At 48.9% G+C, this 26,729-nt stretch overlaps 2 protein-coding genes across 4 annotated transcripts; both read right to left on the minus strand.

Annotated features, from left to right (window-relative positions):
• Positions 1-216: 216 nt before the first annotated feature.
• Positions 217-16,136, minus strand: LOC144153693 (major facilitator superfamily domain-containing protein 6-like). 2 transcript variants are annotated; one of them, XM_077685369.1, is made up of 6 exons: positions 15,916-16,136; positions 8,754-8,866; positions 8,464-8,576; positions 3,551-4,822; positions 2,729-2,881; positions 217-2,628 (listed from the first exon to the last, which is right to left on the minus strand). In XM_077685369.1, exons 2-6 carry the CDS (start codon positions 8,849-8,851, stop codon positions 2,576-2,578), a joined length of 1,689 nt encoding a protein of 562 aa, XP_077541495.1. In that variant the 5' UTR covers positions 8,852-8,866; positions 15,916-16,136; the 3' UTR covers positions 217-2,575. The 2 variants fall into 2 exon arrangements, with proteins under 2 accessions (XP_077541495.1, XP_077541496.1); XM_077685370.1 differs by lacking the exon at positions 15,916-16,136 and adding an exon at positions 15,658-15,909.
• A 1,718-nt stretch (positions 16,137-17,854) lies between these two features.
• LOC144151914 (major facilitator superfamily domain-containing protein 6-A-like) lies at positions 17,855-25,111 on the minus strand. 2 transcript variants are annotated; one of them, XM_077683085.1, is made up of 5 exons: positions 24,924-25,111; positions 23,083-23,195; positions 19,366-20,637; positions 18,177-18,329; positions 17,857-18,094 (listed from the first exon to the last, which is right to left on the minus strand). In XM_077683085.1, the coding sequence occupies exons 1-5, from the start codon at positions 25,019-25,021 to the stop codon at positions 17,958-17,960; spliced, it is 1,773 nt and encodes a 590-aa protein (XP_077539211.1). In that variant the 5' UTR covers positions 25,022-25,111; the 3' UTR covers positions 17,857-17,957. The 2 variants fall into 2 exon arrangements, with proteins under 2 accessions (XP_077539212.1, XP_077539211.1); XM_077683086.1 differs by lacking the exon at positions 23,083-23,195 and having other exon boundaries at positions 17,855-18,094; positions 24,924-25,087.
• Between the last annotated feature and the right edge of the window lie 1,618 nt (positions 25,112-26,729).

The following is a 26,729-nucleotide window of genomic DNA, read 5'->3' on the forward strand; positions in this document are numbered from 1 at the left end:
CGAACCGGGCACGTTAGTTCCTCAAAGGTCCGAATTCCGGGCCCATCCCCCAAGTGGACATGTGTTACGAAGGAAGGAATAGCAACAAGGAAAAAATTTTTTCAGGGTTGTTTGTTTTATTTCATTTTGCTGTTCACCGCTCTTGTTCGAAGAAGCTCTCCACAGCCGTTTTTTTTTTTTTTTCGTAGAGTTCAGTCCCTCACAACCCTCTCTTCCTTCGCGCCCTTCCCACTCCCGCTTACCCTCCGTCTGGCATCACGCGGTTGCTTCAATTCTTAGCTCTCCCTTTTACTCGCTTTCCATGTTCTGCTTCCTACCACACGACGGTGACGCCGTACAAAACCCGTTGAAAGGTGTTAAGATCGCCTCTCACAATAGGCACGCGTCGTTCATTGTATTGTAGAGAAGATAATGAAAAGATGCAACAGGCCATCAAGCTATCGGGTATTCGCCGTCACAGCCTCGACCATGTGGAAGAGGAAGGCAGGATTATGTCCAATCCAGACACGGGGATATGCGCCAAAGACGTGCCAGGGGAAGAAGATGAACCCCATAAGGTGCATGCGCGAGAAACGACCTGGGTTACCTCAACGCTGCGAATACACCACGTCAACCGACTATCGCTGCGTCGACTGTCTCCTTGACAGCATATGTTATGCGTATACAAGCTATCCTGTCAGTAACGTTTTCACAAGAAATGCGCGCTACGCAACCCCGCGAGGTAGACTGTCCGCCGCGCTGATAAACAAAACACACGGTCATGCAACGCTTCGTTCGAAACTGCTTTGCGAGCAGACGATAACTGAAGCGCACGCTCCGGCTGCATACGGATAGACATGCGGTAGAAACCTGCGGAAGCCATGTCCGCCAAACCACCTAATAGAAAGGCGAGGTCTGCAAAACACGTCTCCACTGATTATATTGCGCACACACCCGCTGACAGTCGACTGGTGACGGTCGATGGTGCGGTCGCCACCAAGGCTTCTGTAAAAGCTGCCCGCCACGTAAAACCGCAGCGCACACTACACTTGCTCCTCGACGGTCATGGAGCTAAAGCCGCCTCTAAGTCATCGCAAACGGGGGTCTGTCACCAAACGACTGCACAACCAATGCAAAGCACTTTTCGAGAGAAAGAAACGGGCTCGAAATTCCTATTTCGTTTAAAAGACCTGTAGGGGCAGAAATATGCGTGCTACGGAGACCATAAATATATATATAAAGACAAGGAAACACAAAAGAAGAAAGAGGTTTTAAATACGATGAAGCAGGTGAGCAAGCGGTTAATAAGTATCGCCAGGCCTTCACCTTATGTAAGCAGACTTAAGCGTCCCGAGGAATTTGTTTAACACGTTTATTGAAATGAACAACCCGGGGGCCCCTTGCTCAGACTGCTCTAGTGTTAGCGCGAAGTTTTACCACCGTGCCTGGGGGTGGGAAATAGCAGTGGAAAGCAGTTGGTTGCGGGATATGAAATGCAGGAGAGTAACCCGGGTTGCTTTTACTAATTGAACAAGACGGAGGGTTAGAGGAATTTTGTCGTAAGTAAGCAGGACGGGTGTCAAGTAGAACTGGTCTTTCGTTTCGAAACCAAGGGAATGTCCAATTTATGCGTTCAGCGATGGCCGAAAGTTTACATCTGATGCATATTGTAACATGTGATTCATATTGTAACATATTGTAACATGTGATGCATATTGTAACATATTGTAACATGTGGTGCATACTGTAACATACTTCGAGGAGGGGGTCACGTAACGCTATTAGAAGACCAGTAATACAGCAGCAGCTCGTAGCGTCGCGCACCAACATCTGCGACGACGACGATGCTGGGTGGGGCACTTTACCTGGCCTGGTCTGCACCATGGCCACCTTGCACATTTCATTCCTAACCATGGCTCGCCTCATCTGTTCTGCTACCGCGTAACAATATGCGTAGTAGATGCACACTGCATTCCTGAGGAACTGTATTGCTAAAGGGGCGTAGGAAGTAATTCGGGGCATTTTTTTATTTGAAGCAATGCTTAGTGTCACTATCTTCACTTCGCCTTCAAGGCACTGTTGTGAGGAAGGCCAGACTGCGGACCGGTGACGATGAAATGGACGTTGATTCTTGGCTACATGCTAACGAACGAGACCACAGGCCTTTCGTCGTCCGGACGAGCTTTCCGAGGACAGCCGTTCACTACCGCTGCCCAGGGAAGACTCTCCCTCTTCTGTCTCTTCCGGAGGTCTCGAGTCGCGCGCACCGCCACGGCCGCGCGGTTCCGAAAAGCCGGCCTTCGGCCTCCGCTGAAGCCGCGACCCGCTGTCCCCCCGATTTCGCCGGGGCGCACACGTGTTCCTATTTTACCGACCGGACACACAGAGGGCGGTCTAAATCACTTTTCTCTGTTCAGCCTTGGCTCCCCTCTCAATGTCTTTTCGAAGCGACAGGGGTGCGCTGGCGCGCCAGAGTTCTTAATGGCCGCAGAGGTCCCCCAGAGGCCCGCACGCCACAGCACTTCCAAGAATCCAAGCTTGTACTGTTCGTAAACGCACGCCGCAAACGTGAGGGTTGTTGGTACGGTACATACGTTTATGCGTTGGGACTGTTACCCACACGGGCGTCGCCGATACCTTCACCGAAATCTGCAAGAAAGCAAGACATATGTTTATCGGCGACACGCTCATTTTTGACCACAACACACGTATAGCACGGAGAAGTTATAGCAGCAGGTATAGCATTTACCTGCTGTTCGCCTCCTGGTAGCGTTAAGGGCGCAGTAGCAAAATGCGCAGAGGAACGCGCTGGCCACTGCCACAAATCCGAGATAACGGAAGGTCAAGCTGCCTCCAACCATGTCAACGCTAAAACCGCCTACTAAACTGCCCGCTGCAGAGCCTAGGAGAGAAACAAAAAATAAAAATTATCCCTTTGGTTAGAGTCCTTCATAGTTCTCGCAGACATTTAAGGCGGTATGGTCAACTGGCCACAATGCGTTCGGTTTCCGGCTGTTAACAGCATGCCGAACAGCCGATGGACGCTGTGAAGCTCATAAAAGGGATCCAAATCCCCAACGTAGCTTCCGTTTTTTTTTTTAATCCAGAGTCCCTGGACCTTTCGCTTTTTCCTTAGTTCCAGAAAGCCTCACAAATAACTCCCGTGATGCCCCCTAAAAATGGCGCATCTTTAGAAGAGAAACGCGGCTCGCCTTCGAGGCCATCACTTCTGCATTTGTCGCCGAGAGCAGCCGCTCTAAAGGCTGCACAGGAACCGCCGCTCTATTTATTAGCTTCATATCTACCAAGAACCTCGTGTGACAGCATTGCGTCTTTTATTTATTTCATCATTTCTAGGTTAGCCGCATTCACGCTTTCATAAATAAATACCAACAACCACATCAGCTTCCTTCCATATAACCGTTATCCTGAACAGAAACATGCCTAATAAGCGCAACGGCTGAACGGTGCAGGCATGAAAATGGCTGAATTAAAAATGAAGACAGGAATATAAAGATCATAAATCATTTTTACCCACGTGTGAAAGTTTTGCATGAAAATGTAGTCTTACCGAGTCCTTCATAGGTCGCTCCAAGAATGCACACCATAGAAGCAGCTGTTCCTGGTCTAGCCTTGTTCTTCGCGAACACAGCCATCGCTGCGTAAGCAAGAGGGAACACGGCTCCCCCAACAACGTTCACGGCCAGCGAGCCCCAGATGTTGTGCAGAAAGGAGTAACCAAGGGCCTTGCATGCGAACAGGACGAAAGCAGCAGAATAGGAGTAGAAGTAGCCGATCCGCTTCAGTATGTACGTGGACAAGAAGAACAGGAGGGGTTCGGCACCGAAGCACTGCACCGTCTTGGTGAGCCCTATGAGGTACTTGGGAGTTCCCAGGTCTTCCAAGAACCACGTCTCGAACGAATTGAGGAATCCCATCATCGAACCCACCAGAAACGTGAATACTGTAAAGAGCAAAATCTCTGGGCTCGACAGAAGTGACCCGATGTCCTTGAAGAAGTTCACGGACACCTCTGCCGTGCGCATCCTCGGAACGGACAGGATGAGTATCACGTCCAGGAACATAGCCACGGCGAAAACGTAAAATCCCGGCCTATAGTCGATGTACTTCTCGTCGCTAGCCCGGTCTACCAAGTAGCCCACGAGCGGCGACGTCATACCGTAACTGAGAGTTCCGAAGAGGCGCTGTCTACCGAAGGCCGCAATGTCCGAACCCAGCGCGTTGCTCACGGCTGCGTCTCCAACGTTGGTCAGCGTAGTGGCGAACGCGAAAGCGAGTACAGCGGACACGCTGTAGATCCAAAAGTTTAGGTTTCGGTACAGCTCAGTTTCGCACGAGCACTTCAGTTCACTTGGGAATGTTTCCAAAGAGTCACTACCACGGAGGTAAGTGCAGGCTTCGGATGCATTTTTTAGCAACAGAATGTCCGTTTCTGGTGTGAAAAGCACGCCCAGGTCTTCCCAGACATGCTGCTTCGCAACCAGGGTGCAACTTAGAGGATCGCTGGCAGCACACCTCTCTAGTCCTACAGTTTCGTTGACACTGAACTGTCCTTGCGAACACTCCAGGTGTCCTTTGAGTGTCGCTCCCTCTAATTTGGCGCTGGGGGAGAAGAAGGCTACACCGAAGAATAATGCGCACACCACCTGCAGCACAAGAATGACGGCAGTGACGTTTCGAGTCCTGTCGATGATGCAACCGCAGATGGGCTTGAAGACAACAGCCGTCAGTGGCATGACGGCGAAGAGAACAGCCATTGTCGCCGGGCCAATTCCATTTTGTCGCCCAACGACAGCAAGGTAGGGAAAGACGCCACCCTCGCCTGAGGGCAACGGAAAATAAAAATCAAGGTAAGTTCTTGTCCCCCTTGACACATCAGCAAGGTATGAAGCCACTGCGATCAGTGATATAGAAAGCAAAATTTCCTCCTCGCGAATATCCAAAGATTTACAGCGAAATCCTCTCCGCATTCTTATCTAAACGCACCCTTGTAGAGTTCCCGCAAAATTACTCGCTGTCTGTTCACTTTTATGCCGAGCTTCCTATGATAGCGATATCGTACAGCAGATCTGTTTTCCTGGGGCTTCATCGGTTTTCGCCATTTTTCATGTTAGGCGGAAACAATAGGAGCCGTGATTTTTTTTGTGTGTGTGTGCTTATGAGTGTGTGGGTGTGTGTGAACATTATAAAGATGTTTTCAGAAAAACCCGTAACCAGAAACACGAATCCAACAGACGTGAGCAGTTGAATTGCCGAACCAGGTGCGTAACCGACGGTACGTAAAACCTCGTGTTATGGGTGTCTGCTACACTGTAAACGACGACGAATCGCTACGCGAACACTTTCCATGCGAGCGGCGCGTTCAGCGGGTGTTTCAACAGTACAGTGCCTCCTTGTTATTTGTTCGTGACCACGCCTTTTGTCTTCAGCTGCCGCACCAGTGAATCCCCATGTGCATTCGAACGACTTCGAAGGGCAAGACGTGCTGCATTCTATTGCGGTGTGTCTAGTTCATCGCGACAATGTGAGCGCATCTGCCATTCCGATCCGCGCAGCCACCGTTGAGCTCTCTGACACCTACGCGTGCGCAACAGTGTGGCTAATTTCGGCGAGAACGCGCCCTCCTCTTCTAAAGCGACGAATATGTGGTCTCTTACACACCTGCTACAATAGCGTCCGACTGTCATTTGAACCAAATGTAATTTGTCTCAAATGCAAAGTTGTTCTGCTCCACTGGGTCTTGAAATGCCATTCGGCTCAAATGACATTCGAGCCAAATGAGCACCCAGAGAGACATTTGGTCTCTCAAATGCCATTTCTAGCACTCTCGCGCACAGCGTTCCAAGTCAGCATAAACAAATACATTATTACTGGCGTACTTAAAACAAACAAAATTGTTGGACTTTGTTCACTTCTCGTTCACTTAAATCGTGATATCAAGATGTGAACATTCCGTACTCTCAGTATTAGTGCGAGCAAGCGACAAACAGTGTGGCCAGACAGCACAAAAAGCTCGATTGCGATTCAGAATTAAGCAAAAACCGTGTCAAAGCTTACGCTATTGATAATTTGATATCATTTTAATGCCAAACACTGCCGATAATTTTGATTGTTGCATTATTGTGTAAAAACAGAACTCGACAGCAGCAGCGCCATGCATCACGGCGAGCGATTGTTAAAGCTTTCAAATGTCATTGAAATTGAGCACGGCGGATTCTGAATGGCATTCGAAGCACCCCATTTGAGTCAAATGACATTGCGACGGCAAGATAACCGTTGTTCATTAAAGGTAACAGAGTGCATATCTCTAGAGAAGGCAAGCGTAGCAGGGGGTGGCAGAAAGTTAGATGGGCAGATGAGATCAAGAAGTTTGCGGGAATAAATTGCTCGCAGTTAGCACAGCACCCGGATTATTGGAGGTTAATGGGAGAGGCCTTTGCCATGGAGTGGGCTTAGATAGGCTGGTGATGATGATGATGATGGCATTCAGACCCTACTGTAGTCGGGGTATTATTAATAATTTGGACTACCGTAATTACCCGATTCTAACGCGCCCCCGATTCTAACGCGCACCCGATTTTCCCGGCAACAAAACCGAAAAAACTTGCACCTCCGATTGTAACGCGCACGGAACTTTGTGAGCAAGAAAAACCAATGCGAGAGAAAAGGGCGATTTATTTCTCGGAGTAATCTCACTCATCTCACTCCTCGTCGCTCTCCGCTGACCACAACATCTCGTCCTTGGTGCCGTCAAGCGCGTTCGCGATGCCACACTTCATAACGGACGTTCAACCATATTCGATGGAATCGCGGCCCACGCCTCGCACGCCCATCCTGCGAGCTTCTTCAGAGGCGCACGCTTCAGCCGACCGCTCGTTTTTAACGCGTGAGAGCCGCTGCTGCCATTTCTGTTATCAAGCGCGCAAGTGGAACGATTTGACGGTTTGTGTGAACGCCAATAGAAAAGCCTAAGCGCCTATGCTACCATGCCTATGCTTCCAGCGTCCGAAAAATCGTTGCTAAAATCTTTGGCGCCATCTTGAGATGGCGATGGGCGGGACGAAATTTCCGTTGTTTCGGCAGTTTCGGTTTCGTATCTGATTCTAACGCGCATGCGATTTTTCGACCTATTTTTCCGGGAAAAAAGTGCGCGTTAGAATCGGGTAATTACGGTACTCAAAATTGCTCAGGAGTAGCTCCCTATGTCTTTCTTGTCCATAGAATGTCTATTGCGAGAGCAGTTTCTGACTGCCAGGAACTGCATCAGCGCTTTTCTGTCAGGCAAAGACTAGCAGAGATGTCGACGTTTTACGATAGCGAACCGTGCATAAAAATGGCTTTCGCCATTGAAATGCGTGTGCTGTAGTGAGCGAGCTTCGGAATGACTTTTTGTGGCGGCGATAAGAACTGCTCTCGCAGTGCTCCCAGTAACGAAGAATAATGGAAGCGTTTGTCAGCACTGCTGCGGGGCGGCTGAGACGCAACGATAAAATGTTCGGCGTTAGCCGTAGGAACGCAATGAACTGTCACCGACAAGCAAACGATTATTTACAATCCGTTTCACAAGCTGCGTGTAACTAATAACTCACTGTGACATTCGGATGCCATGGAGGAAGAATAGCGACTGTAAGCACTGGGGGCCTTGGAAGGACATCGTGCAAATGGCACCACCACAGTACGCCAGTTGACCTAGGTCCTGCTACACGTAGCTTGTGAGATAGACTAACTGCCTAGGTTGAAAAATGCAGCACAAAAAAGCCGTGGACCTTTGGTGGACGGTCAACGCGCGTGCCGTCGTAAAAAAAAATTCACGCATCTCCACGAAGTGAATCATGACGAGTGGGCGAAGCACTGGGGATCGTTCTTACCGTAAATCACCCGTGGCATTGCCCACTCGCGCATGTAAATGAGTGACAACGCGTGCGTACAGTAAAAACAATTCCAATCCAATCCGAAATAATTCAATCCAATCTAATTCATTTCAATCCAATCCAATCCAATGCTCGTCGCGCATGCGCAGCACGGCTCAAGGGAGCCACGCGAAACTGCTCAACCTCTCTCTCTCTCTCTCTCTCTCTCTCTCTCTCTCTCTCTCTCTCTCTCTCTCTCTCTCTCTCTCTCTCTCTCTCTCTCTCTCTCTCTCTCTCTAACCTTTTGTAAACCTTTTATTTCGTTGTTGTTAACCTTTTGTGAACCTTCTGTTCACAGATGTTTCGATTTACACGGGGCTGTGCATCTCTCTCTCTCTCTCTCTCTAACCTTTTTTCGCGAATTAGCGTTGATAGTTATGGTTTTTGCGTTTTTGCCGCGTTCTGCAACCTTTTAGGTGGTTTGACATACACATATTCGGTTTATACTGATGTGCGCACGGACGCCTACGCGACGGACATTGCGAGGTCCTACGGTGCTTCGCACCTAAAAGTGCGCGCATAGTACCGACGACAGGCGCAGGCCTTGACCTACCTGCAACGATAAGAAAGTAGTGCAGCTTGAACGGCAGGAGCTTCTGGTTGACGCAGGTTGGAAGCCATGGGAAAGAGCTCGCCGACGGCTGCGGCGCAGCTAAGATCCCCGCCCTGCGCCACGGAATTAGCCGGACAAGCTGCACTGTTCACCCAAACAATGCATCTTCTCTGAAGATTGCACAATCATGGCTGAAGAACTTGAAATAGCGTCCTGTGCTGGCTATAAAGCTCAAACGCTGCTTCAAGGCAACGCTGCCAAGTTCTCGCGTTGCGCAACAAACTGCTCACCTTTCACCGTCTTCTTGTACATCGTCATGTGCGGCGCTCAGCTGTGACTCGTCTCGAACGTCTTGTGAGTCGTGTTGATGATGTCCCATGCGGTGCATGGCAATGTTGGTGGGCTGCATAATATTTTTTGGTATGAATTAATGAATGTAAAAGAGGATATCACTGAAATAATGCGTGCGGACAGCCTGCGACACTGCTAATCTTTGTCTTGCTGACAACTGCTCTTAGATAAGGTTCCCGGCGGATACACCGACACAATGGCTCCGGAGGAGCACTTCCACGTAGCAGCATATCAGCCGTATAGTACAACTAGATATCCATCTCCTCTTTCGCTCGCCACTTCTCCAAAAGCAGTGAGAACAGCTTTGGTCTCTCTTATTTGCAAGGACATTTCGCCTACTTCAGCGCCCTTCCCGAACGGCTGAAACGGCTTCCAGCATTGATTATTTCAAGGAAGCTATTACTGGTACGAGACGCGGTACGCTGAAAGGTGCTTTTTTTTTTCTCATCCGGAAACACAAAAAAGCATGCATGTACGGATATTCAATTTTTTACCCGGATATATCTGATCAAATAATCTATTGTCCGACAATCGCTTCGATCGATACTCGAAAACTGCGAGGTATTCGACGCTAATTAATAAAGGTTATAGGCTGCCCCACCTCCCGTAAACAAAGCATATTTGCTGTCCGTTTAAAGTGACTTTTTTTTTTCGTGTTCTAGCAAAAGAGAAAGCTGATGAAGCAGCTCGCAGGGGCCTCCAAATGAGTGACGTGAGGAAGATTTTGTTCATCAAGCATTATGTTACAACTATAACGAAGGAATTTGTTTTAACGAAATTGAACCGTCCGAGGTTTCTTCCAGGGAATTACCAATGCATCTTGCACCACATAGACCTTGAGGCCAGGATTAAGCTGCCAGAGATACTTCCGGGCTGACTATAGACGTTATACAACCGACTACATCTCAACGCAGCGCTCACAAAGTCAACGAACCCTTGCTGCGATAACAGCGGATCTAGGGAAACCGCGGGATCCGCATAAATGCAAGCGAGGTGCCGTCAGTGCCGTCTTTATAGAACGACCAAACCCAGGACCAATGAACTTAAAAAGAGATTGGCGTCACCGAAATTGAGCCTCTCCATCAGCTCAACGCAAAAGTACTAGCTTCGTTATTTGTATCATTTATAAGAGATTGGTGTCACTGAAATGTTTCAGAACAACATTGTGATCTTCCCACTGTTTCAACAAACTACTCACACAAACTGGGCGTCCTGATTTTTCTGTTTCTGTTGTGCCTAAAAATGAAATTTAATCCTCCTCTTGTTCCTTTTTTTTTTCGGCCTTGTTGTCATGGGTCTTTTCTTTCCTCCCTTTCCGCTTCCCCCGCTGAGTATATAGCATGTCGGTGTTTTGAATTCCGCAAACGTCTTAAACGTCTTGGCTTTTTCTTCAAACCAACCGAAACACGCATGCCCGGACCAACGTTCGGTGCCATCGAACACACAGACTCCCACTAAGCAACCCCGCCATAGAAGGATATATTTTATTCGAGGCCTTGCACTTTATCTTTTACAGTGGCTACAGTTTCTCTGGTGATGTGCTCTATTATCTTTGTCGCATTTCGTTATCACCGTTGGGAGTTCAGACTCCGCTGCGCAGAATGTGATAACGGGGGCAACCGGCGCTGTGACTGGCAGGGGTAGGAACACTCTTAATGACGCGAACGCGGTGGACGTGTGCCGTAAACGACGAGTTTCAGCTGAATTTGAGTGGCCTAAATTACTGAAATTTGAATGACCAGTATAAGGAGCGCTATTATTATAAGTGGACGTGTTAGAATGCACTTACATACGAGTAGATACCATAAGGGCTAACACTCAAATCAAATTGAATCAAATCAATCTTATTATATTCAACATTACAATGTTGAAGGTCACCCAGGCATAAAAGCTGCTAGACGCAGCTTGATGGGATCAGAATGTCCAATAGCAGCATCGACGACAAGCATGCATAAAATGTTAATTGAAAAAAACAAAATATATGAAATCACGGAATACAGTAAATCTATTTATAAAAAAATACATCTGTGTAACAGCAGCCTTGGCTTTACAACAAAAGTGGAGCAGGCAATGGCAGGCAAAACTTAGTGAAAGAATATAGTGAACGTGAAAGACATTCTTAGTGAAAGACATTCTTAGTGAAAGAATGTAAACACAACCGAGCGAAAAAATACGTAAATAAAATATTCGACTCAACTATTATCTATTGACATAAGCGTCAGGAAGTGCATGTCGCGTAAACCTCCGCCCTATAGTATGAACGGGATGTTAAGTGCCGATGGTTGGAAGAAGTAATTCGTTCGGGGAAATGGTACTGCCCACGTATCAGGCGGGCGAGTTAAGCAATTCTGGGTCAGCATTGTTAGGCAAGATATTCGTTACAGGAACTGCTGATAGAGAGCATAAGAAAAGTACGATTGGTAGATCAGGCGGTAATCATATAGGTTATCGATTCTTATTAATTTACGCTGGGCGAAAAGTGCTCGGGTGGGGTGAAGGTAGTGTACGTTGTTAGTGCAGCGAACGACCTTCTTCTCTAACAAAAATAGGGTGGTAATGTTCCTTTTAAGTGCAGAGCACTTTAGGGGCTCGCCCTGTAGTCGTAGCTCGCTCGCTGGACTCAAGAAGAGCGACACGGCGTTCCGTCGTATACCAGCTGTCGTCGTGGCGTAACCCATAGGCTTCGAAAGCCACGCGGTTTATATAGTCATGAGCGTTCGAAACTCGTGAACCACTGGCGCATGTCATACATCTCCCCGTTTAGCGCAAAGAAAACTGTAGGTACATTTGAGGCAAAATATACGTAATTAACCGACAGCGCTCGCGTTCATTTAGATAGGAACGCGCGTTGGGTTGGTTTTTAGGATAGTAAGCGAAAAAAAGTGGCAGTGCAACGCGGCACGTGCGGGAGGAAAAGCATGCACAAAATGAACAGAATTCCCACTGACGCAGTGTCAGGCGGGGAGCGCGCGATCACTGCGAAGGAGCGAAATTTGATTGATTGATTGATTGATTGTTGGGGTTTAACGCGCCGACGCAACGCAGGCGATGAGGCGCGCCGTAGTGGAGGGCTCCGGATTAATTTGGACCACCTGGGTATCTTTAACGTGCGCCGAAATCTCGCACACACGGGCGTTTTTGCTTTTCGCCTCCATCAGAAAAGCGGCCGCCGCGGCCGGGAATCGAACCCGCGACCTCGTGCTCAGCAGCGCAACGCCTTAGCCACTGAGCCACCACGGCGGGTGGAGCGAAATTTGAATTGCATTGGGTGGTAGCAGGGAGCGGATAACGGCGCTACAGCCCATTATGGCGAATCACTGCTCTGCTCTTCCGACAGCTTGCACATTGAGTGAAACGGCTTTTTTGTTGTTGTTGTAGTGCCGCAAACTAACGTGCAGTTGTTTAAACGCGATATAAAAATACAGCGGTGAATTTGAAGTTTGGTGCTGAGTGGGGACAAGTCTCGACACCGATGCAATACACAAACAGCAGAAGATAATTGTTTGGTTAGCAGTTGAATGTGCGCATCCCCGCGCATGCGATGTGAAACCACCACCCCCAAAACTTAGTGTTGTTCTACTAGATCGATCTTAGAATTACCTATAGATAAAGCTCTTACCTAAGGGATACGCGTTTATTTTTTGGTGTGAACAAGATGGCTTTTGATTTTTTTTTTGCGTTAATTTTTAAACAGTTTGCTTCGGACCACTCGCGCAGTTTATCTAGAACAGCATTTGCAGCAGAGAACAAGTCAGTAACGTTTCCTGAGGACAAAAACAAACTCGTGTCGTCAGCATACAAAGCAAACCGCGCACTGTTATCGATAAAAATGAGGTCATTCACGTGTACATTAAACAAAAAAGGGCCCAAAAAACTTCCGTGTGGCACACCGCAACGTATTTGTTGAAATGACGACTGACAGATATTTATCGCCATGCATTGTTCCCGTCCGTTGATATGAGATTGCATAAGTAAATTCGGCACCCCACGAATTCCGCACTGATATAATTTCTGAAGTAATATATTGTGATTTAGGGCATCAAAAGCTTTGCTGTAGTCAAAAAATATTCCTAGAGTTAGTCTACTTGCTTCAATGTTTTTTATCACTAATTCCTTTTGTACTAAGAGGGCGGACTAGGTCGAACAGCCTTTCTGGAAGCCATGCTGGCATTCTGACAAAATTTGTTGTTTTAGAAAGAAAGCATTCAGGCAGAATATTTCTTTCTAAACCCTTTGAAAAAAATTGCAAGGGTCGATATAGGCCTGTAGTTGGCGGCGTCATTCTTGTCTCCTCCTTTGAATTTACCGACATTTTCGCTTGCTTCATGTTAGCTGGGAAGCAACCGGTTTCTAGAGAAAGGTTATAAATATGAACAGGGTAGTGGCAGATGAGGTCGAGGAGATGTTTGACCGGGCGTATTTGTATATTCTCAACATCAACACTTTTGCTCTTTTTGACGGACTGAAGAGAGTTCAGCCAGCAGACTTCAGAGAAGACTTCAGAGTAGTCTGCTGGCTGTAAGAACGCGGTATCAGGGATGTCGCACTGAACACGGTATACTATGAAACACTGGGGCGGAAGTTGCTAGAAATGGCGTTGATGTAACGAACATTGACGTGTTCGGAGAGGGCAGTATTATTGAGGAACTGACCGTTAACAATCATTTCAAATTCATCATTTGGGGCTTTGCGGGCACTCAGGGCATCATTGATAATTTTCCAGACATGATCTGGACGCGAATTTTGAGCCTCATGAAATAGCTTGTGGTAGTGATTGGTTTTCGCCTTGCGCAGCGCAGCGGTCCCCCGGTTCCGAATTTTCTAGTAAAAAACGAGGGTAGAAATGTTCCGTGATTTTAAGAAAGAGTCATATAGTTTGTTTGTTTTACAGCAAAGCTGTTCAGCGAATCGTGATTTTTCGTGTCCGCAGTTGAAAATACCAAAAAAAAAAGGCCATGCGCGCGCAAGTGAGCGCGGGCCCTCCGCCGACCGCCCGACAGTCAACAAAACCAAGCAAATGTCGAGCGCTCGTGCGTGCGTGCCTCGCGACGACCGCCCAGCGCACCCTGGGTACGTTTGTCAAGCCAAGCATACCCACTTAGGGAAATTGGCCAAGGTTGCGGCGACCGACCAGCACATACTGGTGAGGAAGACCGGTACTGCCAACCAAGGTCAAGGCATCCCTAGAGTGCCTCTATACAGCTCCCTGCGGGAGCAATGTAGGAACTCCAGGCATCCATAGGGACGCCCCCCACCAAGCGGGTGGCCTAACAGCGGCACCAACGCACGTCAAATAAACATTTATTCCTCCTCCTCCTATTTCAATACAAGTGCTACTCCTTTTTATTTTGGGGTCAGACACTATGTCCTGCACTATAGCGCACTTTGGTGACAGCCAGGGGAACAGGAAATCAGTGCATCGGCCATGAGCTTGATACATGTGGAAACTTGAAGTACATGTAGAAATACAATTTGTATACCAGACAGTTTTCTTTCGCGTAACTGCGAGTATGACTTGTTATTCCACAACCTGTGCTTGAACCCTGACACTTCTTTTCCTTTCTAGATATGTTATCAGCACGTTTAGTTTCCCATTGTTGACGACTAATCAATGTTTACACATCTGAAAGGAAACTAAATCCTTCCATGTCCATGACTTACTTTTTGATGTCAAGTATTCTGTGTATACAATATTCCATTTCCCATTTCAAAAATTATCCTTACTTCATTCAAAGAGACTTGCGTGCGCTGGCACGCCAAAGCGTTTCCTACTGTTCGTCCCAGCACCTACGCTGTTTTTTTTTTTTTTTTTTTTTTGTAACCAGCTCGCAGGCCGCATGTTGGACATCCCTGGGATACGCCTTCCTATGCCGTGTATCTACTGTGCAGCGGAAAAAAGGACTAGCCCAAGTGACTGGCGACGGCGAAGTCGTAACTGCCCACGCTGGTGATTTCAGGAATAGGTGAACGGCAAAAAGCGCAAAGCCTCATGGGTTCATTGTCTGCTCCCGCGGAGTCCCGCCGCTTCCGGTTGGAGATGCCTCCTGGCCGCCCGTACGCTGTGTCCGTGTTGTTTATTTGTTTCCACCGGAAAAAAAAAAAAAAAAACGCTCATGCATCGCGCATTCAATGAATAACAACGATTAATCCTCCTATGGGCTTCTCTGAAAGGTACGCACTCTACGACAAATAAAGAACACGCACATACGCGCGTGAAAGCCGCCGGCGTACGGGAGGAAAGGAGAAATCTTGATCCGGAAGTGGTGGTAGCAGACGACGTACCCATGAGCCTTCGCGCTTTTTACCGGTCACAGCACTACTAGCGTTTGTGCCGTGCTAAGTCGACGTTTGCAGCGCGGTGCACTGACGTCTATCTAATGTCTCATCTCGAGAAGAAAGCTGGAAGTGGAGAGGGCGGTGCCCGGCGTCTTGCGCAAGCTATGCAAAAGCCGGCCGGTCTAGACGCGCCAGGGGACCGGTCTGGACGCGCCCGGGGAGCGAGTGAGCGAGTTCGTCCAGACCGGCCGTGGCAGAAAACACACCCAGCTTTACACCGACCGAGCGATGTGTCAACGTTGCCAAGAACGTGTGTAGTTATTGCGCCAGCGTTGTAAGGAGTAAAATCTTCTCTAATTAATAGTGTTAGCCCTTTTTTTTTTGCAGGCGGCCTCCGCGCTGCAACCAAGAATCGTGCTCGAGAACAGCGGCGCTTCGCGTTTCTATTGAACCTCTCCGGTTATCGGTCACTTCTGCTAATCTTTCTTTTTTCCTCGGCAGCTCTACTTTTCATCAAGCGGCAGCTCGGAGATAAGCTTCCGGTTGATTTCAAACACAAATCCTCACCCTTTATTCCTCGTCGAGCGGCCACTCCTCGCGTTGCTTCGTTTCACGGCAAATGCTGCCCCAGGCGTACCAGAGCACGCTGCAGTCTAACATGATTCACACTCGCTATTTAGTGATGAAATTCCATCAGCGTGAAGCAAGACCCGACAAGTGTAGCAGCAACCCGGAGTCTCGAATGAGTCAGAACCCGTGGTCAGAAACAACCGCAGGGAAGAACACTCTCAGTACAGGGAAAGGGGCAAAAAAGCATTCACAAACCTGGAAGTGGAGAAGCGCAGCTATCGCACGTGTTGCTTTGGCGTGCGCAGAAACACGCCCCCATGCGTCGACGACGGCGCTCCGCTTTCGCCCGTCCGCTCAGCAGAAGCGACGAGGATCATTGCCATCCGGGGAGCGCGGGCGATTTGAAGTTCTCTCTGGTGGCCTGGTTGGCCGCCCCGATTTACTTGCTGGGGCGCGGTCGGTGCGGCCTATGACTACAAACTGGCAAGTCCGCAGGTCTACATTTAGCAGACCGCACAGTGACGTGTTTAACCTGTACAGCCCACGTGTGATTAAACGAAAAGTCGATATTAACCGTGGAATAGGTGAACATCAAAACTCTGAAGACGGGGATAGCGTGGAATTATATTGCGAATCAGCGTGACGTCATTACGGCAGATCGTGTTTTCTTTTCTGCCGCTAATTGCAGATAAACTAAGAGTCTAAGCAATCGGGAAATGGGCAAATAACGCACCACCCGAGTTAAAAAGCCCGCAATTAATGCAGCTACAACAGTCAACTTCAGTGTCCCTTCAAACATGCTTTCACCAATTTCTCAACATTCCTTAGGACCCTGATATCCCGCCTTTTTTGTGTAAATATTACTTGTTAAAATGTATGAAATTAATATTACAATCCTCCAGAATTTTTTTCCCGAATGACGTAAAATAAATAACCTTTAGATTAAACAGGTTGCTACACATCCCTGCAATATGCCTGATGATCACAATATCATCTAGCTAGTCCTTGCGTCTCAAAATTACCTATACAACTGTCTAGATACGAATTGGACTATTTTATAACTCTCCCCAGGTAATAGATTGACAATACCTGGTTCCATATAGAAATCACGCAGCCCGAACTGCTGGGCCTAAACAGTGGTAACTTGAAGATTTTTTTATGTTCAATTTTTACTTTTGACGGCGTAAAAAATTACAGTTGACCTTTACCACGGAGAGCTGTTGGGTGCACACAATGGGAAAATTGACCATCCGGCTAAGCGAGCCAGCAAGCTACAGCAATATATCCACATTGCAGGCGGAGCCATTATTCATAAAAAATGTGCACGTGGTTAGAAGTGTCATGTATGCACGGAGCAGCTTCTCCGTCATGCCAGATGACCTCCCACTTGTACCTGTCAAGAAACCGCTTGGACTTGGACAATCCATTGGCCGATCCCCCGGCATCGCGTCTTCCATACGAGCCTCCATTTTTGCTCACACTGTATTTTTGCCGTTTTTTTTTGTTACAGCTGAGGCAAACGATACGAACCGTGATGATTAGCATCTTAAACTTTGCAAGGACAAACGTTGGGAATAAAACCCCGTCATACTTCGTATCTACCACTGAAAACGTTGCGCTCGAGCGGAAGTGTTCTTTGCTTCGAAAGGTGTGGGGACTGGACTCGATTCCCAGTATCGGAAAGTGGGCTTTACTTTTCAAATATACGCTTAAAAAGTCCACACGCGCAGGCACGACCACTTCATGATCGGTTAATATACCGCCAAAGGCATTTTATGCCACTTCCTCCCCTGCAATTCTGAACGCGAAAAGGGGGCTTAAACTCGCATTTCATGTGGCGGAGAACAAGTTAAACGCTTCTTATTGCACTAAAACAAGCTTTCATGCGTTATTACCACGTAGTGTTAAAAATATTTTCCCTAGTGGGGAGTTCCTTTTATTCGCGATTTTTACTGTCACATATGAAGGCTTTTCACAACTTTTCTCATAAGTGCAGTCTGACAGCCGCCACTGACAGCCGCCACTGCAAGCATACGAAGAACGCAGCATAAATCATTGGCATCCGCGTGCTCGCAATGGTCGAGAAACCATTGGGCGGCTTTCTTCTGTTCATCCATGATGTTGAGATGTTTCCGGCCTTCAACAACTTGTGACACAGCAGCACCACCTGCAGGTTGAGGCCTTATTTATTTTTCTGGACCACTGCATTAGCAAAAGCAGTCGAGCTACAAAACAGTCAAAACGACCTTTATTTGGAAGCGTATAAGACGTCTTTTCGCTTCACACGCTTGGAACTTTCAGAAATCCCAGTCTTGTCCTTTCCGTGCACCCGCCCCGTAGGCATCCAGGACACCCGGAGGCGGTTGCAGTAAAAACAATCCTGCTTTGCAACCGTCGTCGGGCACTGGCGTTGTCGGCTCCGTGATCGCAACATCTGCAACGGAGGAATGCATATTTCTCGACGAGGCAACGGAGTCACTACTGGCTGTAGTGGCCAAGAATAGAGTTGTAAATACCTATGGCTCTACTCCTTGTCCTGTTAAGGACGCAGTAACACAGCGCGCACAGGAACGCGCTGGCCACAGCCACAAATCCGAAGTAGCGGAACGTCTGGCTGCCTCCAACCATGTCGACGCCGATGCCGCCTATTAAACTGCCAGTAGCAGAACCTGCGGGAGACAGGAAGAGCCATCGAGGACGGTGTTATCACCACAAGCATGCATGTCGCGTCCTACCTGTCGTTGTTTTGGTCCCAAGACAGCTTTTACGCATGGTTCGTACTAAGGATAAGTGCGTACAGCCAGTGAAAAACCTACTACTCCACAACCGGCGAAAGGGTCGCCATGACTCCTCCTTGAAGAGAAGGATCATGAGGACGCGCTCGTCAAGAGGGACGAGTTATTCCACTTTGCTTTTTACACTTCCGTTAGTGTCCGTGGGAGCGGGAAGACGTGCCACTGTCTCTTATCAGGATCTCACTCACCAATCCACTTTTCATTAACGTGGAGCGCGACTCATCCCACAGTTGAATGAGGAGCAATTTGTCGATGAGCATCATGATGCACCTACGCACGTATACGTACCTACCCTCGTCAGTAGCGTACCCTCGACCTTACACCCATCGATCGGAGTGGGCAAAGACGCCAGACGTTGTTAGGCGTGCCATTTACTAAATTACAAATATAGGCCATACATTTCACATGTGTAGGAGTGTTATGCGAAAAAAATTCCCGCGCCTTCCCGCGAGGGGAACACGAGTAAATGCAGAGCATTGGGGCCTCAGTACTGATTGAAGGCAGTGTTGCTTCCATCGCTTCTTCCGTGATGCTGGAGTAGCAGACACGAGTAAACGTGGGCACGAGCGTCAACCAAGGAAGGAAGGGGCAACGCAGTGACTGAAACACGAGCGACCGCTAGCCGCTATATTTGCAGCGCGCGCAGTAGAGGGAGAGCAGTACGGGGGGGAGAGCGCGCATGCGCAAGCAGCGCGCACCCTTCCACGCCCCACCGCGCTGCTATCACGCACCTGTTACGCCGAGATCGCGACGGAGCGAAAGGGCTGACTACGACGCATGCGCGCGCCAGCTGCTGTTGAGAGAGAGGAGGGAAGGAGAGGCGCACCTGCTGCGGACGCGGAACTGTTGACACCGTCTGACGCAGGAAAAGGCGAGGCTAAAAAATGCTCTGCATTTAAAACAATCTTACCGAGACCTTCGTAGGTTGCTCCAAGGATGCACACCATAGAAGCAGCTGTTCCCGGTCTAGCCTTGTTCTTCGCGAACACTGCCATCGCTGGGTAAGCCATTGGGAACACGGCTCCCCCGACGATGTTCACGGCCAGCGATCCCCAGATGTCCCGCAGGAAGGAGTATCCGAGGGCCTTGCAGGCGAACAGGGCAAACGCGACCGAGTAGGAGTAGAAGTAGCCGATCCGCTTCAGTATGTACGTCGACAAGAAGAACAGGATGGGTTCGGCACCGAAGCACTGCACCGTCTTGGTGAGCCCTATGAGGTACTTGGGTGTTCCCAGGTCTTCCAAGAACCACGTCTCGAACGAGCCGAGGAATCCCATCATCGCACCCACCAGAAACGTGAATACTGTAAAGAGCAAAATCTCCGGGCTCGACAAAAGCGACCCGATGTCCTTGAAAAAGTTTACGGACACCTCTGCCGTGCGCATTCTAGGAACGGACAGGATGAGTATCACGTCCAGGAGCATAGCCACGGCGAACACGTAAAATCCTTGCCTGTAGTCGGTGTAGCTCTCGTCGCTAGCCCGGTCTACCAAGTAGCCCACGAGCGGTGACGCCATGCCATAGCTGAGAGTGCCGAAGAGGCGCTGTCTGCCGAAGGTCGTTATGTCCGAGCCCAGAGCGTTGCTTACGGCAGCGTCTCCAACGTTGGTCAGCGTAGTGGCGAACGCGAAGGCGAGTACAGCGGACACGCTGTAGATCCAAAAGTTCAGGTTTCGAAACAGCTCAGTTTCGCACGAACACTTCAGCTCACTTGAAAATGTCTCTGACGATCTGTTATTCCGGAGGTAAGTGCAGGCTTCGGATGCGTTGTTTACCAACAGTTTGTTCATTCCCGCAGCGAAACTGACCAGCACACCTTCCCAGGTATGTGTCCCGGCGACCAAGGTACAGCTTAAGGAATCGGTGGCAATGCACCGTTCAGATCCCACACTTCCGGTGACCCAGAACTCTCCTTGTAGACAGTTTAGCTGGCCTTTAAATATGGCCCCTTCGGATTTGGCGCTGGGACAGAAGAAGGCGACGCCGAAGAGCAAAGTGCAGACCACTTGCAGGATGAGAATGGCGGCAGTGACGTTGCGAGTTCGGTCGATGATGAAACCGCAAACGGGCTTGAAGACAACAGATGTCAGCGGCATGATAGCGAAGATAACTGCCATTGTCGCCGGGCCAATGCCGTTCTGTCGTCCTACGACAGCAATGTAGGGCATGACCCCAGCCTCGGCTGAAAAAAAAAAGAACGATGAAAAACATTCGGTAAGATCATGTAGTCTATCTTAGTATAAATTCAATGCGATTAGTCACACCATGAATAAAATAAATTTCAATATATCAATTGCCTGCGGCGCAATCTTGTTCAAAATTTATTGATCGATCGATTGATTGATTGATTGATTGATTGATTGATTGATTGATTGATTGATTGATTTGAAGTTTCACGCACCGTCGCAGCGCAGGCGATGAGGCGCGTCTTAGTGGAGGGCTCCGGATTGATTTTGACCACCTGGGTACCTTTAACGTAGGCCGAAATCTCGAGCCGTTTTCGCTCTTCGCCTCCATCAGAAAAGCGGCCGCCTCAGCCAAATATTGCTCAAAAAATAGCGAGCAATATGTTTTAAATTTACCCGCTCAAAACCGTCATAAGGCGAACCTGATTACAGGATTACAACGTAAACATAAGGAAACACGACAGTGTATTATGTTACTTCGGACTAACATTCTGTACCACAAAAAATCAGATCCCTTCCACCCTGGGAAAAGGCCAGCGAAGCTGGCGGTCTGCTTGTATTTTTTTATGTTGGGGTTTAGCTACTTTAAGGATTTGTTATATTGATTAGGAGGACAGTGGCCAGATCTATACGGGGCATACTAAGGACACATGCAGTTGTAGGGTAGAGGCAGGGACGTTTTATTATAGCGCGGCTACAGCAATCCCAGCGCAGGCTCTTTTGTGCAGCCACAGGTGGCCGCCAAGGGGCGTGAAGCATTGAGCAGTTGAAGGGGGGAGATTGACTCCGCGCGTGTCGGGGAGTACACGACTCAGGAAAGAGGTGGTGGCGGTGGAGAGGAGTATAAAGTGGGGCTCTAATCATACTCCCTTCGTAGATGCCCACGCTTCACTGCGCAACACAGAATGTGGGAAAGCCAGCTTACAAGAACCGAGCTTACGCGGATCTCCTTAAAGTCGGCTTCACGTCTAAACACGGGTGCATTGCTTGGAAGACATATTTTCAGGGGCAATATAAGTCATCTCATAGCACATGGGGGCCCTAAGACCTTTTTCTTTTTAATTTTTTATAAATTTTCCATTCGCTAAACGCCGTTGAGCAAATTTACTGAGGCGCGCACGAGACGGAGCCGCCAGAAGCGTAGGTCGCCAGCAAGAGTAAATCGTAGCGTCCACCAGATGGCGAAGCAAGTCCAAAGTTTTTGTTCTAAACGGGCGGAGAACTGGTTTATAATACTTAAACAGTTCCCACAAAGAATTAATTGAGGACCCAGTTCTGAAGCTTTAAGAATGCGTGAGCATCTCATCCCTCTTCTTAGCAAACTTGAGGCTCGGGTGCACGGCTTGTTCCGGCTTTGGAAGGCCGCAACACGGCGTTTCTCGCACGCCCCTCACGCACCTTCCAAGTGTGCTTTGCATTCTAACCGTCTCATTGGTCACGCTTGCTCCGCTGCTGCCTGTCGCTCCTTTTGTTGTCCACGAGCGTCTAAATTTTCGCCGTCATGCCTCGATTAATTCGGTCCTATCCTCGCTGGATGCTTCATTTTACAGCGCGTACAAGCACTGAGGGAACGTGTCGAGACCCTTGGGGGAGACGCCGTGCGTCGGGCGCTTCGGGCGTATGTACAATGTGAAACGCGCGGCACTTCTCCTCAACGTCTCCCTACCAAGTAGGCCGTCCAACGCAGTGTCACCGCAACCAAAGCCACCGCCGGCTTAGCTGACGTCACCCCTCCTCGCGCGCTCTCCGTCGTTCTGTGTTCTGTCAATCTCTGTGCGCAGATCGACGGCGAAAATGTTTGCCGAAATGTCCCCTCTGTTGTTTACACAATAAAATGGCGTTTCGTAGCGTGAGCTACACTGGCCGAGGTTGAGCAGTTTCGCGTGGCTCCTGGAGAGCCGTGCTGCGCATGCGCGAGGAGCAGTGACGTCACACGACGCACAGAACGTTGCTCTCTGCCCGGCGTCTCTCACACACACCCCACGCCCAGCGTCTTCGCCGACCTCCGTTCCGCACGTGGCGGCCCGGTCCACTTGATGATCATGCGAGGGGTGGCCGGGTGTGGAACCGATGGCTCGTGCGTCGCAGCAACACCGTCGTGCGCCTGTGGAACCAGCTTAGCTCTGGGGCGAGTGGTGACGCTGCGCCGGAGCCGCTTAACAAATATACATGTGTCACATAATGCGCATACCGTGTGTGTGTGTCAGTGAAGCAGCAGTAAGCATGATAATCAAGCTAATCCCAGACAACCGGGAAAGCTAAGAACAACCAGCTGACCCTTAGCTCAAGCTACGTATATCCTGGCATAGCCGAGCTAAGCCACTGCTAATTTTTTATTGTTTGAAAACGGGGGGCGCCATGGTTTGTAAGCCAACGGTGTGCAAGCTCTGATGCACGAAGTATCTGCACGGTACTGACGACAGGCGCAGGCCTTGGCTTACCCGCAACGAAGAGGAAGTAGTGGAGCTTGAAAGGTAGTAGTTTCCGGTTGACGCAGGCGGGTAGCCAGATGCAAGAGGTCGACGATTGCTGCGGCGCAGCTGCGATTTTCCCCCTGCGCAGCGTCGATTAGCGGTGTCGCCATGTTGTTCGCTAACAACGCTTAGAACATCCGGCGGGGCGTTCACGGGGCCACATAAGCGCTTTACGGTGTGCTGAATATTGTGAGAAGGACGCAGATTATCAACACTCGCCTAACTTTTGTGTTGCATGCATAAAAAACATGATCTGTGGACAGGCTGTATACAGACGGGCATAGCGTTGATTGTGTTTTCTTTTCTTTTATTTTTTGCACTTTTCCACGGTCAGGCCTAAGCTGCTGTACGCTTACGGCGGCCGGCGACAGCTGTGCGAAGATCGCTTTGGTTGCTTTCTCACTTCCACCCGAGCTTGCTATCACTGTATACAGTACACTCACTGTAGCCGGTCGCCGCGTTGACAGAGCACTCGTTAAGTGCGCGTTGCCGCGCTTTTTGGTCGCGGATGCGCCCTCGCATGCCCTGCAAAGCGTTGCAGGATTTTTTTTTTTAATTTTATCGCGGGAACTCTGAAGCGTAACGAACGTTTTCTACCCAAAATATCTCATTTTTACCATTGCTCGAGGTGTTCAAATATATGGGTTAGCTTGGAAGCGTACAAAAAACTTGATATGTGGCATCTTCAGGCAACGGACCGAATTCGCAAGGCGCGCGAGTGACGACAGCTTGAGTGCAATTTCAGGTGCTCACGAAAGGCGATTTGTTGCTGGGACGTGTGCTAGGTGGCGTCGACGCGCCGCACTCCAGCTATCCAGGGTTTTCGAAGAGCGGCCGCTTGTCCCGTACAGCCCTATCGAACAGCGTTTCGAACCACTCATCATAGGGTGATAAGAAGGCGGTTGTACAATTCTGACACCACGAGCACCAACAAAGCAACCACGCCGTCTGTACATGCGCGGGGCGGAAGAACTAGGCCCTTATCTCAAACCCGACAGATATCTCCCGTCGCCCCGGCACCAGATAAACTCTGCAACGCTAAAAAAGATTTTTAAAGCGAAAGCTTTTTAAAGCTATAGGGCTTTTTTAGTGGGACCAATGAAGTTCTGCCAAAAAATAATGCATTGCCCCATAGACAGGTTGGTCGACCGAAAAGCTCCGAAAAGATCTCTGGACACACGGCACACGCGCGAAACCGGCCTTCCATTGGGCCAAAACAGTTACTTGAAAATCGCGAAAAAGAAGCGGTTCTAGACAAGACAATACACGCATCGATCATGAAGGAGTAAAACAGTATACCTTTAGCTCACAAACCACGCATCGGTACACATTTAAATCGTTCGTAGATGCGTTTACTTAGTGCGCGAAAAATTGACGCATGGGTTCGTTCTTCTTTCGCAATTTGGGCCTTTGAAAGTTCGCCTATCGATTGGACGAACTTTCAGCGAAGGTTGGACGCACTTTTTATCTTGCGCGTTTCTCTCAACTTTCTTCGGGAAGGGATGGTAAATTTTCTTTAATTCATGGATGGCATCGTCGGGTGGAGGAGCCCGAGATGCTAGCAAGATGAACACCATAACCCCGCGACGGTAACGTTAGAGTAAATGGAATGAGGTTCGTCCGATCTTATGTTGACTAACTGTGACAATGATTTATCGCTTTTGTTGACGATGGGAATAAGTCGGATCAATCTTCACTAATGGGAAGCACTTTGTTAGAAGCCTCCCGAACGATTAACCTTGCTATTGCCAGTGACATCGCGCACTTATATAATAACCCTACACCGTAGACAAGCAACAAGCACTTACCCCGCAGCCACTTCGGATACACTTTTGTCTTTTTCGGACGTTCCCGCCGAGCCGAACTCCATCCCGGCAGGCGACGTTGCTGCCGCACGTGCTTGCATCTTTTTCCCTCGACTATGATAGTGGTGAATGTCGCTGGGGCAGAACGCCTGCTCTCACTGCCACGGTTACTTCATTTAGGTTTTATAATCCAGGCAGGCACCACTGCTAGCTCCCGTTCCCCCTCTACCCCTCTCTCCCTCTGTTCGCCTTTTCGCGCAGCTGCAGCCAGCTACTCCTATTGGACCTGCTCGCATCTTCCCGCTCTCAACGCTTCCCGAGAACTCACTTGAAAATCTTTCCTTCTCACTTGCTGTTTGTGTTTATCAAGTGTTGTGGGCGAAAGAATGGCATGTGCGATGGTGACGTACCGTTTCAGTTATTCAGAGAATGTGGTTCAAGCAAAGCGCGCGTGCAAGCACTCATGCTAGCTGCTTAAGGCAGCCTATTTGGTAGCAGAGCTTTCCAAACCCATATTGAGTAATGCGAGCTCGCGACACTGCTGAGACGAGTTTGCTGCCGTTAAAATAGGTGGAACGAAGCTACACGAACGCTTGGGATAGGGTCACGCAGCAAACGTAACAAGTCGATGGTCATCGGGCATAGGCCACGGTTGCACAAGGCATCTCAGAAATAAAAGTTCCCTTAGAAAAGGCGGTTCGCGAGGCCGAGTTGGTTCGAACGCTTTCGGCGGCCGTAAACGGCACTGGAGGACCTTGTGCAGTTTGCAACATCGAACACCAATACTCAGCGCAACAAACAGCAGGTCACGCCGTCCGCAATGTTTCACATGTGCGCAAAGATCTGTGCAATCCGTTCGGCTGGACGACATAATTTACCTAGGTTATGCCCGAAGTTAAATTCAGGAAAGCAAACACGCCCGCTTGCACACTCACACTTTTACCTTCTAAAATTTGAATTTCGAATTGATATATTTTCGGCCCGTCCACAGCAGCTGTGACCAAAAGCTCAACCTCATAACTGTCAGTACTGAAGCTGATGTGTAGGTATTCACTAATCCCTCAGGTGCCAAGCAAAAGCGGCGCATGAGCCTACAGTTCAATACGTGCACCCACGTTCAGAAAGCAACTCGTTTCTCTTTAGGCGCCTAGAATCTCCTCTTTAATTGAAGCTTTATTAAGTTCAGCAATACCACCAGTCACCATAGCCTCTCTCTAAAAAAAAAACACCAGGCGACAGCCTCAAGATTCAATCCGATCATTACTACAGCTTTGTTTCATGGTGGAAGTGTAGTGTGTCTACTTCTGTTCGTCCTGGCCTTTTAGCGCAGTTTTATTTCCATCATGTCAGACCAACTAGCCCGTCAGATTGCTCTGTTTCAGCTTGAGGTAATCATTCTCATAATTATCGTCGTCACCACCAATAACCTCCACGCGTATACATACAGCAGCCCTAATCCAATTCTTTTCGTCTGTTGAAACGCGCATGCAGATGACCGCACACTTACACGAAACGTCAGCGACATGAGGTTACCACAAAACAGCAGTAACTATATAACGCGTACTTAGCAGTAAATACATATTGTCTGTGCTAGACTCCAGACTTGCTGCTCTTTGTGAACGCAGAAGCGGCCATGCAGAAAGAGCGCCCGCTCTGCGCGTAATACGCAAGCGAACTCACGCAAGTGCAAGAGAAAAAGAAAAAAGAAAAGAAAAACGATAAATAACATAGCGCTGACATGAAGCTACTTTCCTGCCTCGCTTGGCACGTACGACGCACATTTCAAGGCTGCTTCTCACAGAGCGAACC

Source organism: Haemaphysalis longicornis, unplaced genomic scaffold, assembly GCF_048455015.1.
Source record: "Haemaphysalis longicornis isolate Haplotype H1 unplaced genomic scaffold, Haemaphysalis longicornis Haplotype H1 scaffold_9, whole genome shotgun sequence".
NCBI classification, from domain to species: domain Eukaryota; kingdom Metazoa; phylum Arthropoda; class Arachnida; order Ixodida; family Ixodidae; genus Haemaphysalis; species Haemaphysalis longicornis.

What these genes read in the sequence shown, in the direction of transcription:
- LOC144151914 (XM_077683085.1), bottom strand. Translation starts at nt 25,021, where the DNA reads ATGCAAGCACGTGCGGCAGCAACGTCGCCTGCCGGGATGGAGTTCGGC. An exon ending in CTACTTCCTCTTCGTTGCGG is followed by an intron (nt 20,638 to 23,082) that starts GTAAGCCAAGGC and finishes TTTTTTTTTCAG; the next exon opens with CCGAGGCTGGGGTCATGCCC. An exon ending in AGCAACCTACGAAGGTCTCG is followed by an intron (nt 18,330 to 19,365) that starts GTAAGATTGTTT and finishes TGTCTCCCGCAG; the next exon opens with GTTCTGCTACTGGCAGTTTA.
- LOC144153693 (XM_077685369.1), bottom strand. Translation starts at nt 8,851, where the DNA reads ATGCACCGCATGGGACATCATCAACACGACTCACAAGACGTTCGAGAC. An exon ending in GTACAAGAAGACGGTGAAAG is followed by an intron (nt 8,577 to 8,753) that starts GTGAGCAGTTTG and finishes TCCGTGGCGCAG; the next exon opens with GGCGGGGATCTTAGCTGCGC. An exon ending in AGCGACCTATGAAGGACTCG is followed by an intron (nt 2,882 to 3,550) that starts GTAAGACTACAT and finishes TTTCTCTCCTAG; the next exon opens with GCTCTGCAGCGGGCAGTTTA.